This window comes from Scyliorhinus canicula, chromosome 9 (assembly GCF_902713615.1).
Source record: "Scyliorhinus canicula chromosome 9, sScyCan1.1, whole genome shotgun sequence".
Lineage (NCBI taxonomy): Eukaryota > Metazoa > Chordata > Chondrichthyes > Carcharhiniformes > Scyliorhinidae > Scyliorhinus > Scyliorhinus canicula.
This window is the reverse complement of record NC_052154.1, coordinates 38,618,918-38,632,732: the sequence shown is the minus strand read 5'-3', so window position 1 is coordinate 38,632,732 and position 13,815 is coordinate 38,618,918. Positions and strand designations below refer to the sequence as shown.

Here is a 13,815-nt window from a genome sequence, read left to right as displayed (position 1 = left end):
CTCCAGCCATTGCTCACATTTCTGGTACTATCCTGGTAAATATTCATTGTAGTTCTCCAAGACCAATAGATCCTTTTTGTAGGAAGGCTGCACACAGTATCCCAGATAAACCTAATTCTCTTTGGAGCTAATGTAATTGCTTTTGTATTCAATCCCTCTAGATAAAGCCCCCAAATTCCATCTCCTACTCTGCGAATGGCAGACTTTTCTTTTCCAGTGGGGAGGATTTGTTTTATCATGGCCTATCCACCTAACCCACACATCTTTGGACCATGGGAGGAAACCGGAGCACCAGAGGAAACCCACGCAGACACGGGGAGAACGTGCAGACTCCACATAGACAGTGATTCAAGCCGGGAATCGAACCTGGGACCCTGGAGCTGTGAAGGAACAGTGCTAACCACTATGCCACCGTGCTGCCCTGAAACCAAGCTTTGAAACCATGTTGACTGCTATGTTCTTTTCTTTATCTTAATTGAAGTCCAAATTCTTCATATCATAAGAGCATGACTTGTTAGTTCACTGAGCCAATTACCGATGGAAGGAGTCATCAACAGTGCTGTCAAGTGGCACTTAACAATAACCTGCTCATAAACGCTCAGTTTGAGTTCTGCCAGGGTCACTTAGCTCCGACCTCATTACAGCCTTGGTTCAAACACGGCCAAAAGAACTGAAAGCTAGAGGCAAGGTGAGAGTGACTGCCCTTGACATCAAGGCAGCATTTGACAGAGTATGGCATCAAGGAGCCCGAGCTAAACTGGAGTCACTGGGAAAAACTCGCCGCCGGTTTGAGTCATACCTAACACAAAGGTAGATGGTTGTGGTGGTTGGAGGTCAAACATCTCAACTCCAGGACATCACTGCAGGAGTTCCTCAGGGTAGTGTCCTAGGCCCAACCAGCTTCAGATGCTTCATCAATGACCTCCCTTCCATCATAAGGTCAGAAGTGGGGATGTTTGCGGATGACTGCACAATGTTCAACACTGCTTGCGACTCCTCAGATAATGAAGCAGTCCATGTACATTTGCAGCAAGACATGGATAATATCCATCCAGGCTTGGGCTGACAAGTGGCAAGTTACATTTGTACCATACAAGTGCAAGACAATGACCACCTTATCATAGAATTTACAGTGCAGAAGGCCATTCGGCCCATCAAGTCTGCACCTGTCCTTGGAAAGAGCACCCTACTTAAGCCCACGTCTCCATCCTATCCCCGTAATCGAGTAACCCCACCTAACCGTTTGGACACCAAGGGGCAATTTAGCATGGCCAATCCACCTATTCGGCACATCTTTGGACTGTGGGAGGAAACCGGAGCACCCGGAGGAAACCCACACAGACATGGGGAGAAAGTGCGCACTCCACACAGACACCCGAGGCTGGAATTGAACCCGGGACCCTGGAGTTGCGAGACAGCATACCAACCACTGTGCCGCCCATCTCCTACAAGAGAGGATCTGACCACCATCCCATGACATTCAATGGCATTACAATCGCTGAAGCCCCCACAATCAACATCCTGTGGGTTACCATTGATCAGAAACTGAACAGGATATTAATACTGTGGTACTGTGTCTACCAGGGCAGGTCAAAGGCTAGGAATCCCACGGCAAGTACCTCACCTCCTGACACCCCCCATTCCCCATCCCCCCCAAACCACCACCCCCCAACACTAGTCTGCCATCTACAAGGCACAAGTCAGAAGCGCAATGCGGCCCGGTAGCACAGTGGTTAGCACTGTTGCTTCACAGCACCAGGGTCCCAGGTTCGATTCGCAGTTTGGGTCACTTGTGTGCGGAGTCTGCACGTTCTCCCACTGTCTGCGTGGGTTTTCTTCCACAAGTCCCGAAAGACGTGCTGGTTAGGTAAATTGGACATTCTGAATTCGCCTTCAGTGCACCCAAACAGGTTCCAGAGTGTGGCGACTAAAGGCTTTTGACAGTAACTTCATTGCAGTGTTAATGTAAGCCTACTTATGACAATAATAAAGATTATTATAATGGAATACTCTCCACTTGCCTGGTTAAGCACAGCTCCAACAACGCTCAAGAAACTCAACACCATCCAGGACAAAGCAGCCCACTTGATTGCTACCCCTTCTACAAACATTCAAACCCTCTACCACCGCCAAACAATGGTAGCCGTGTATACCATCTACAGGATGCACTGCAGTAACACACCACGGTTCCTTAGACAGCATATTCCAAACCCATGATCACTACCATCTAGAAGAACAAGAGCAGCAGATACCTGGGAACCCCACCACCTGGAGGTTCCCCTCCAAGTCACTCACCACCCTAACTTGGAAATATATCGCCATTCCATCACTGTCACTGGGTCAAAATCCTGGAACTCCTTCCCCAACAGCACAGTGTGTATACCATCACTTTAAGGACTGTAGTAGTTCAAGAAGGCAACTCACCACCATCCTCTGAAGAGCAACTAGGGATGGCAATAAATGCTGGTCTAACCAGCGGCCCCCACATCCCATAAATTAATTTTAAAAATACACTGCAACTGGATCAGAATCAGATTTTTATAGGGGCCCATGAATCACTCAAAGTTTAGAGCAAGTCAGGGGTCTGGAACCGGCAGCTTCAGAGCTGTATGCAGCTCTTTAATATCCTATTTGCAGCTCCCAGCCCTTTTCAATTGGATTATACCAACATGGCTCAAGTGAAGAGCTGTGCGTTCGTGGTGTTGAGAACCTAATCATTATGCTGCACTGTGGTTTCAAATAATTTTACTGAAAAACAGAAGTGGTTTAGCTACACCATGGTTGTAGATAATGCCTTTGATTCAAGGAACTTATTTTACGGTTGTGACCATTATTTTGCTTAGGTAGCCGAGACTATAAATTTCGAATGGACTAAGAGAAGCTATTATGAGAATTAATAATCAGAAAAAAGCTCTCGATTCTATGTGTATTAAATTTGTTTCAAAGTTGACCTTACGGACAAAATATTATAGTTTAAAAAAGTGAAAGAATGCAACAAATCAGGATAATCTACTTTAAATTTGCCTTTTTCGATTATACATAAATTCAATGCCTGTATTTTGTTTCCCATGTACAAATTATTCATTTTATAACAGGTAGAAACATGGAATTCCTACAGTCTAGAAGGAGGTCATTCGGCCCATTGAGTATGCATTGACTTTCTGAAAAGGCACTCTACCTAGGCCCACTCCCTGACCCTATCCCCATAACCCCTTAACCTCACCTACCTAGAGCCAGAGAACACAATCTTAGACTAAAGGGACAATCCTATAAAACAGAGATAAGGAAGAATTTCTTCAGCCAGAGGGTGATGAATCTGTGGAACTCTTTGCCACAGAAGGCTGTGGAGGCCAAATCACTGAGTGTCTTTAAGACAGAGATAGATAGGTTCTTGATGAATAAAGGATGAGTTATGGGGCAAAGGCAGGAGAATGGGGATGAGAAACATATCAGCCATGATTGAATGGCGGAGCAGATTCAATGGGTTGAGTGGCCTAATTTTGCTCCCATGTCTTATGGTTATGGACTGTCATAAAAACCCATCCGGTTGACTAATGCCCTTTAGGGAAGGAAATCTGCTGTCCTTACTCAGTTTGACCGTCATGTGACTCCAGATCCATAGCAATGTGGTTGACTCTAAAATGCCTTCTGAAATTGAGGGCAGTTAGGGACGGGAAATAAGTGCTGGCCCAGCCAGCGACGCTCATGTTCCATAGAAGGAATTAAAACATGTTTTGATTTCAAACAATTTTTTAAAACAAAAGGGACTTCAGGTAAAAATGAGCGTAGACCCTCGCCTAGAAAGACAGCATTCCAAGATTATCTCTAATGCTGCCAGGAACCTCGCAAATTGAAATTCATGAGAAATCTGTGACATACCTTCTGCGGATTAAGTACTTTAATGATCTGTGTAACAGCTCCTGCATTTCGTGCTGGAATTATATTATTACTTGGAGAAAGAAGCTGTAGCTGAAATGTCTAGAATTTAAGAAAAGCAATGTGGATTTAAGCATTCATAACAGACAAAACAATTCACATCTAATTAAGACTTGATTCAGACACCCAACACCATCAAAATCTCAGTACCCTGACCCCTCATTTAAAAAATGCAACTTTTCTTTCTTCAAGAGCCTGTGATAGTGTAGTATGAAAGCTGAAAACATTGCTTAATTATAACCATGATCACTGTCAAGCAGGCTTGCAACACTTAGAATTTACTTTTGAGAGATTTCAAATTGCTTCCTTTCCATGGAGTCTCCATCATTCTTTTTTTTTTTAATACTCCCATAAATATTGCCTTTTTGGGCAAAAGTCAATTTAGATTTCCTGAATCATTACCACATTTTTCCATTAATCCAGCAAATGTTACAGACTTCACATTGGGAAACCCTATTTGACCCAAACTGATTTATGTTGTGAAATTATTGTCCCAATTGGTTAATTACCCACTCAGTTACCTGAATAGCTAGTGGGCAGCTGTGAATTAATTTCCTTAAACAATTACCTTGGTCGAACAGTACATTAAACCAGGTAAATACCTTTGGTACTGCAGCTTGAAATACAAATTCAGTCATGTCTCCTTCTGTGGAATTGGTAGCACTAATTGTAACAACAGTTACGTTCGGATTCGTGTTGGAACGTTCAAAGTTAAACTCTATTTTCAAACCACCTTTACAGTATGCTGTAACAGGTGGAATGCCTGTAGAATAAAAATAATTGTATTTAGTGACAACATAGCAATATCCTAACATTTCCAGGCCTGGACCTTTAAATCATGGATGTCAGGTCTATCTATATAATCATTGCTCATAATGGGACTTTTCCTTGGGAGTGGCTCAACTTCCCCGTCAACAGAAAATACTGGACAATGTCAGTAGGTCTGACAGCATCGGTGGAGAGAAACAGGAGCGAACGTTTTCAGTCTGGATGACTCTTTGTCAAAGCTGGAGAGAACTGGAAATAGGGTCAGATTTATACTGTAGTGGGGGGGGGGGAAAGTTGGATAGGAGGCCAGTGATAGGTGGAGATTGACAAAGAAGTTGCGGACAAAAGACAAAGGGATGTAAATGAGGGTGATTAAGGCCAAGTGTGCTGATAGTGATACATACAGATTAGAATGTGTGAATGGCAGAACAAAGGTGAACAGGTGTTGAAGGGCAACTAGGAACAGCTGTCAAAAGTTGAGTGGGGGGGTGGGGGGGGGTGGGGAACAATGGTGAGGGAGAAACAGGTCACTCCCCATCTACATTGTCCAGTCCACTTCTGGATTTGTGTATCTTTTTCAAATCTTCTTTCAACCTTCTCTTCTCCAAGGAAAAGAACTGCAGCTTCTGCAATCTCCCCAAATAACTGGAATCCCTCATCCATAGAATTTCATAGAATTTACAGTGCAGGAGGCTATTCGGTCCATCTAGTCTGCATCGGCTCTTGGAAAGAGCACCCTATCCAACACCACACCTCCACCCTATCCCCATAACTCAGTAACCCCACCCAACACAAAGGGCAATTTTGGACACTAAGGGCAATTTATCATGGCCAATCCACCTAACCTGAACATCTTTGGACTGTGGGAGGAAACCGGAGCACCCGGAGGAAACCCACGCACACACGGGGAGAACGTGTAGACTCCGCACAGACAGAGACCCAAGCCGGGAATCGAACATGGGACCCTGGAGCTGTGAGCAATCGTGCTAACCACTATGCTACCGTGCTGCCCTGAAACCATCAGAAATCTTCTCATATTTTATGTTTCCGACAGTTCCACACCGGAATTGGACGATACACCAGCTAAGGCTAAAATAGTGTTTTATAAAATGTTCAGCATAACTACCTAGCTTTTGTATAAAGCCCATGGTCCTGCCTTTTTACCAACCACATTCAACAACTTTGTGTATATATATCTTCAGGTTTTTCCGTTCCCATGCCCCCTTTACTTTGTTACCTATCCTTGTTCTTCCTATCAAAATGTATAACTTCATACTTCTCTGCATTAAATTGCAACCATTTAATGTGCAGCTTGTGTTATTTAGAACAGTACAGCACAGAACAGGCCCTTCGGCCCTCGATATTGTGCCGAGCAATGATCACCCTACTCAAACTCACGTATCCACCCTATACCCGTAACCCAACAACTCCCCCTTAACCTTACTTTTTAGGACACTACGGGCAATTTAGCATGGCCAATCCACCTAACCCGCACATCTTTGGACTGAGAGAGGAAACCGGAGCACCCGGAGGAAACCCACGCACACACGGGGAGGACGTGCAGACTCCGCACAGACAGTGACCCAGCCGGGAACCGAACCTGGGACCCTGGAGCTGTGAAGCATTGATGCTAACCACTATGCTACCGTGCTGCCCCAATGTTCGACCACAGTTATGTTCGACCACAGTTTGCCTGTTTATCATATTTATCTCATGTTAAGTCTGCAAGAGAGAGTACAAGATAGATAGGACTGACGGTTTGCTTTGTTGACTCTTGTTTAGTAAAGTTTCTTCTATTTATTCAAAACAGTGGAATTTTGTGGCTTTATTCTCTTAGTATCCAACTATAATTTCAAATTGGGTCTATTTCAAAGAAAATGTCATTGATGCCGAACTGGATTATAAGAATGTGAAGTCAGGAAACAAATAGCAGAATGGAAGGAAAGCGAACTACTAAACAGAAACAATAGGGATTACGCTTAGCCACTCAATGGTTTAAAAATAAAACAGGAAGTGGTGTCCCAACATATCCATGCAATTTGGAATCAAATCAGGAAATATAATTTCAAAGTTTGCAGATACAAAATTGGGGGTATAGTTAATAATGAGGATGAATGTTACAATTCAAGGCAATATTAACACGCTTGCAGATTGGTGCAGAAGTTAGACTTCCGGTGGCAGCATGTAGATGGAGGTTGCACGATAGGTGGTTCCTGCTGGAGTTTCTGGACTTTTATACCCAGTTTCAGGGATAGTTTGTGGAATTGTTGTGGGAATTCATAAGGAAGTCAAGGAATGTTGAAGCCCCAGTTGAAAAGAAAGGGACGAGCAAATGTCCACCGTTGGGGGCGGCTGAGAGTTCTGCGGGAAGTAAGATGGCCGGGGCTGGGTAATTGGTTGGGGCCGCTCCCCTCTTGGTGGTAATTCTTACCGAGGTGATGTTAGTGGAGTTTCAAAGGCTGTTGGCCAAGCATTTAGAGTTGCTTCCGAGGGGAGATGAAGGCTTTGCTTAAAAAGAGTGGGTGAAGGAGGTGATTGCCCCTGTAAAGGTGGCAGTGATGAAGGCGTTAGCTGAGGTGCGGGAGCAAGGAGAGACATTGAAGGGGGTGGAGGAGGCATTGTCGCAACACAACGTCCAGTTCATCTCGATGGATGAGGAGCTGCAGATGGGTGGCAGAGGTCAACAAAGGGGTCAGAGCTAAGGTGGAGGACCTGGAGAACAGGTCGAGGAGGCAAAAAATTGAGAATTGTGGGCCTGCCCAAGTGAGTGGAGCCCCCCCCCCCCCCCCCCCCCGTCCAGAGGTCGACTGAGTACTTTGCGGAGTTGATGGGGGAAGCGGAAGAGTCCTCCTACTACGCAACCACCGAGAAAGCACAACAGCACCTATACTTCCTCAGGAAACTAAGGAAATTCAGCATGTCCACATTAACTCTTACCAACTTCTACAGATGTACCATAGAAAGCATCCTATCTGGCTGCATCACAGCCTGGTGTGGCAACTGCTTACCCAGGACCGTAAGAAACTTCAGAGAATCGTGAACACAGCCCAGTCCACCACACGAACCTGCCTCCCATCCATTGACTCCATCTACACCTCCCACTGCCTGGGGAAAGCGGGCAGCATAATCAAAGACCCCTCCCACCCGGCTTACTCACTCTTCCAACTTCTTCCATTGGGCAGGAGATACAAAAGTCTGAGAACACGCACAAACAGACTCAAAAACAGCTTCTTCCCCGCTGTTACCAGACTCCTAAACGACCCTCTTATGGACTAACCTCATTAACACTACATCCCTGTATGCTTCACCCGATGCCGGTGTCTATGTATTTACATGGTGCACCTTGTGTTGCCCGATTATGTATTTTCTTTTATTTCCTTTTCTTTTCATGTACTTAATGATCTGTTGAGCTGCTCGCAGAAAAATACTTTTAACTGTACCTTGGTACACATGACAATAAACAAAATCCAAATCAAATCCAATGAGTTGGACAGGGCACATTGGTTGCTCAGGCAGAAGCCTAAAACATTTACCAAAAACTTTACTAAACGAGAGTCAATAAAGCAAACTGTCAGTACTATCTGTCTTGTATTCTCACCTGAGCTACCAAGGGCTGTTTTTGTCTGCTTTCACAGCTACCATGTGGAGGAGAAGGTTTCGAGCTGGGCGAAGCAGAGACTTCATGTGACTTTGGAAGCATTGGTATACGCATAAACCAAGATCTGATAGCGGAGTTGGCGAGAAGTCAGGTGGCCTTTGGATGGGTGAAGGCAGCACTGTACAGCAGCGGAGTGAGATTTGGAATGGTCTAACCAGAGAAGCCGAGAGTGACTCATGATTCAAAGGACTTTTATTTTGAGACGGTGGAGGCAGCAGAGGCGTTCGTTAAGGCTGAAGGACTGAGATGGAGATGCGAGTTAGGATTTGGACTTGGTTGATGGGGACAGGGATTTTGTTTTCTTATTGAGGGTTTTTGATTTGATTGGGGTTTTGTTTGTCTGTTAAAGGGAGAGGGCTTTATTCATGTGTTCTGGGTTGTGGTTTTCTTTTTTCCTGATGGGTGCAGTTCTGTTTTGTTTCTTGGTTTAAGGGAGGTGGGGCCTGGGTACAAGGGGCCGGGTTACTGAGGAGGGGGAGGACTCTGGCGGGGGTCACCGCACTAGCAAAGTTTGTCTAGTGAACGGGACTCTGGTGGGGGGGGGGAAGCTGGTGGCACTGGTAAGTGTATCATAGAATTTACAGTGCAGAAGGAGGCCATTCGGCCCATCGTGTCTGCACCGGCTCTTGGAAAGAGCACCCTACACAAGGTGAACACCTCCACCCTATCCCCATAACCCCACCCAACACTAAGGGCAATTTTGGACACCAAGGGCAATTTTATCATGGCCAATCCACCTAACCTGCACATCTTTGGACTGTGGGAGGAAACCAGAGCACCTGGAGGAAACCCACGCACACACGGGGAGGATGTGCAGACTCCGCACAGACAGTGATCCAAGCCAGAATTGAACCTGGGACCCTGGAGTTGTGAAGCGATTGTGCTATCCACAGTGCTACCGTGCTGCCCATATATGGCCCCAATTGTAATAATGCGGGGTTCATGAAGACAGCAATGGGTACGGGGCAGGATGGGGAGTAGATGGTGGTTCCAGAACAGATTAATAAGGTGCTTGACGAGTTCTATCGGGACTTGAAGTTGCAGCCACTGCAGCAGGAGCAGGGAATGAGGCAGCTTCTGGGTAGGCTAGAGTGCACGGGATTGGGAGATGTGGAGGGGGCAGAATTGGAAGAACTGTTGAAGTTGGAGGAGGTGAATGTGGTGATTGGCAGGTTGCAGGCAGGGAAGGCAGCAGAGCCAGATGGACTCCCAGTTGAATTTTATTTTAAAAAATCAGCATAAGCTGGCGCCGTTGATGGTGTGAATGTTTGAGGACGTGATGGACAGGGGTGTCTTGCAGGAGTTCGGGGTTGCGGGCACTGGCAACGGCGCCGCTCCCAATGGCCGCCGGGAAGTATTCGGTGAGTTCAGTGGTGGTGGCCATGTTGAAAATGAAAATCGCTTATTGTCACGAGTAGGCTTCAATTAAGTTACTGTGAAAAGCCCCTAGTCGCCACATTCCGGCGTCTGTCCGGGGAGGCTGGTACGGGAATCGAACCATACTGCTGGCCTGCTTTAAAAGCCAACAATTTAGCTGAGTGAGCTGAAGATCAGTTGAAGATCTGGAAGCAGTTTAGGCAGCATTTTAGGTTGAGAGCTGGGTCAGGGGACGATGCCGATTAGGGGGAATCATGGGAGGATGGACGCAAGGTTCCGGGGATGCGAAGAGAGGGAGGAAATCAAGGAAATGTTTCTGGAAAGGCGATTTGAGAGTCTGGAGGAGCTGGGTGAGAAAATTGCGCTGGCACAGGGGAAAGGTTTCAGGTATATGCAGGTGCGGGACTTTGCGAGGAAAGTATTCCCGATAGCACCTGCCTCCTCATTGCTGGAGGCGGTGCTGTCAACTGGTCGAGGGGTGGTTGGAGGTAGACGCTGTGATTTACGGGACGATTTTGAAGGAGGATGGGGTGTCCACGGAGGGGATTAGGGTGAAGTGGGAGAATGAGTTGGGGGTGCCGCTGGAGGAGGGACTGTGGTGCGAATGTAAATGCCTCAACTTCATGCGCGAGGTTGGGGCTTTACAGCTGAAGATAGTTTATAGTCACACCTTACAAAATCTAGGATGAACTACCTATTTGAACGGGTGAAGGATGTCAGCGAGTGATGTGGGAGGGGCCATGAGAACCATGCATATGTTTTGGTCCTGCTCAAAGTTGGAAAGGTTTTGTAGGACGGTGTTCAGTACCATTTTGGGGGGGGGGGTTTACCTGTGGAGAAAGTCCTCTAGAAACCACATTTAGGGTGTTAGACCAGCCTGCAGGCAGGTGCAGGGGCAGATGTTTTAGCCTTCGCTTCGCTCAAAGCTCACAGGTGGATCTTGTTGGGGTGGAGCTCAGCTTCTCCGCTTTGTGCCTTAGCGTGGCGAAGGGGGTGGGGTTCTGTTGGGGGGTTTTGACCCTGGAAAATGTGAAATTTGTTCGAAGGAGGACAAATGATGGTTCTATAATTGTTGGGGTTTGTTTATTTTGCATTTCGGCGAGTTGGTTACCGTTGTTTATGGAGGTGGGGGGGCACTTGGTGGATCGGGAGGTTTGTGGGGTTGTTGTAATTTGTAATATAACGTTTAACATTTTTAAAATGAAAATACTTTAAGTGTGAGGTGGTACACTTAGTTAGAAAGTGTTTCTGATTTATGAAGGAACACGCTGAGACTCACTATCAATGTCCAACTATCAAGAACACATTTAAGATGCTTGACACCATCCAGGACAAAACAGCCACCAGGATCAACATTCAAGACGTTAAAATTCACCCCATCACTGGCATATTGCGGCTACAGTATGCACCGACTGCAAGATGTAACACAGCGACTCAAAGTCTTCTTCAACACCAACAGACACATCGGCAGACCACCACTCCAATTCCTCCATGTTACACAATGCTGACATGGGAATCTCATACCTTTCCCCAATCCTCAGTCTCAACTTTCTGCCCAACAGTACCGGGACTGGAGCGGTTCATGTTGGGAACTTATCACCATCTTCTCAAGGATAATTCTGGATGGGCAATAAATTTGGCACTGCCAGTGATGCCCAAATCCTGAACAAAAATTAAATAATCACTTGGGTAAGAATGTCAAAAATGATCAGTACTGATGAGAAGTATACCTAGATGCTTTCAGGAAAGAGTAGCAAAAATATCAATTTAACCATTCACTGGAATTCCAACGGCAAAAAGATTTTTTTACCTGAAGCTAGATCATTGAAGACTCCCTGTGATGCTAAACCATCCAACAAAAATGGCGCCTGTGAAGTTTGCGGTGCTTGGACAGTTAATGGCATGGTTCCACCTGTAAATCAAAATCACAATTTAGTTGATCAAAAATGTTAAGAGTGGTCATGAAATAGCCAAATCTCATCATAAATTCTTCCTATAGATTTTTTCTCTCCAGAATTTGTTGTCTTCAACAACTTTTTTCTTACTATTATTCCATATCATATTTCAAAAAACCTGCATTTGTTTAACATTTTCAGAAATGTCCCCATTTGAACTATTTTATAAACAAATGTTCAAAGCGACTTATCATTGGATGTGTCCTTTTCAAAAATGAAGCTACCCGTCCTACATCATTAGCACTAACTATTAAGGCTAAGTGGCCTCCACTCCAAAACCATCCTTAAAATCTTGGTTCCAAACCAAAGTTGGACTGGGATTCAAAGCACGTTTACTCAATTTCTCTCCACAGATAAGTCTGGACTGCTGAGTATTGCCAACATTTTCTATATTTTTGACCTCTCTCATTTGCAATATTTTGAGTTGTACTGTTCTGCTTTCTATACATGGCAGCACAATAGCATAGTGGTTAGCACAATTGCTTCACAGCTCCAAGGTTCCAGGTTCAATTCCCGGCTTGGGTCACTGTGCGGAGTCTGCACGTTCTCCCCATGTGCGTGTGTGGGTTTCCTCCGGGTGCTCCAGTTTCCTCCCACAGTCCAAACATGTGCAGGTTAGGTGGATTGGCCATACTAAATTGCCCTTAGTGTCCAAAATTTTCCTTACTGTTGGGTGGGGTTACTGGGTTATGGAGATAGGATGGAGGTGTGGGCTTGGGTAGGGATGCTCTTTCAAAGAGTCAATGCAGACTCGATGGGTCGAATGGCCTCCTTCTGCACTGTAAATTCTATGAAATACCCAAGGAAGGATATATCTGCTTAAGGGGATATATCTGCTGCCATGCATATGCTCATTCACTCAGTATGTCCAAATCCCGCTGAAGCATCTCTGCATCCTCCTCACAGCTCACCTTCCCACCAAACTTTTATCATCTGCAAATTTGGAGAGGATATATTTAGTTCCCTCATCCAAATCATTAATATACAATATGAACAGATGGGGCCCTGGCACAGAACCCTGCGGTACCCAACTAGTCACTGCCTGCCATCAGAAAAATCCCCATTTATTCCAACTTTTGCTTCCCATCTGCTAACCAGCTTTGTATCCATCTCAAGACAGTAGCCGTAATCCCATGCCCTTTAACTTTACACATTAATCTGCTATGTGAGGCCTTGTTGAAAGCCTAATAAAAGTCTAAATAAACCACATCCACCGATTCTCCCCGGTCAACTCTACTAGTTACATCTTCAAAGAATTCTAGTAGATTTGTCAAGCATGATTTTTCTTTCGTCAATCCATGCTGATCTTGTATGATTGCATCACTGTTTTCCAAATGCTGTGCTATGAAATCCTTGATAATGGACTCTAGCAACTTCCCTACTTCCAACGATGGGCACACTGGCCTATAGTTCCTTGTTTTCTCTCTACCTCCCTTTTTGAACAGCAGGATTACATTCGCTACCCTTCAATCTGTTGGACCCATTCCAGAGTCCAAAGAATTTTGGAAAATGACCTCCAATGGATCTACTATTTCTAGGGCCACTTCCTTTAATACTCTGGGATGAAGATTATCAGGCCCTGGAAATTTGCCCGCCTTCAATCCCATTAATTTCCCCCAAACCATTTATTTACTAATACTAATTTCCTTCAGCTCCTCACTAAAGCTTGTGTTTGTCAGAATTTCTGGTACATTATTCATGTCTTCCTTTGTGAAGACAAAAGTAAAGTACGAGTTTAGTTCCTCAGCCATTTCCTTGTTCCCTGTTATGAATTCCCATTCATCAGGGAAGGGGCCTACATCAGTTTTTAATCAATCTTTTTCTCTTAACATATCTCTGTTAATTATTGATTGTGACACAGGATTAATCCAGTTACTGCAGAACCATGTCCAAAGAGTGGTAAACTTAGTATGCAAAAGGTGACTTTAATTGCCAAACTGAGGAACTTTATATGTACAAAAGATAATGGCATTTTTATCTCCCCATCATCTGACATTCTCCACCACTTTGGTGAAATCTCACTCAGGAATGACCTCTGCATGATGAAGCCTGTGCCCAAATAAGATCCGTGGCTGACAATTATTTACTCTCAACCTCACACCGCTTTGCATTAAAATCAGT

The 13,815-nt window shown here is 45.1% G+C and overlaps 1 protein-coding gene across 5 annotated transcripts in view; it reads right to left on the bottom strand.

Moving 5' to 3' along the window:
* ap1g1 (adaptor related protein complex 1 subunit gamma 1) overlaps positions 1 to 13,815 on the bottom strand; it is a 168,512-nt gene that overhangs the window by 6,983 nt on the left and 147,714 nt on the right. For all 5 annotated transcript variants that reach the window (XM_038806532.1, XM_038806533.1, XM_038806534.1 and 2 more), the window contains 3 exons: positions 11,550 to 11,651; positions 4,539 to 4,699; positions 3,880 to 3,978 (listed from right to left, as the gene is read on the bottom strand). In XM_038806532.1, the coding sequence (XP_038662460.1) occupies positions 3,880 to 3,978; positions 4,539 to 4,699; positions 11,550 to 11,651 (362 nt within the window). The remainder of the gene's footprint in view (positions 1 to 3,879; positions 3,979 to 4,538; positions 4,700 to 11,549; positions 11,652 to 13,815) is intronic.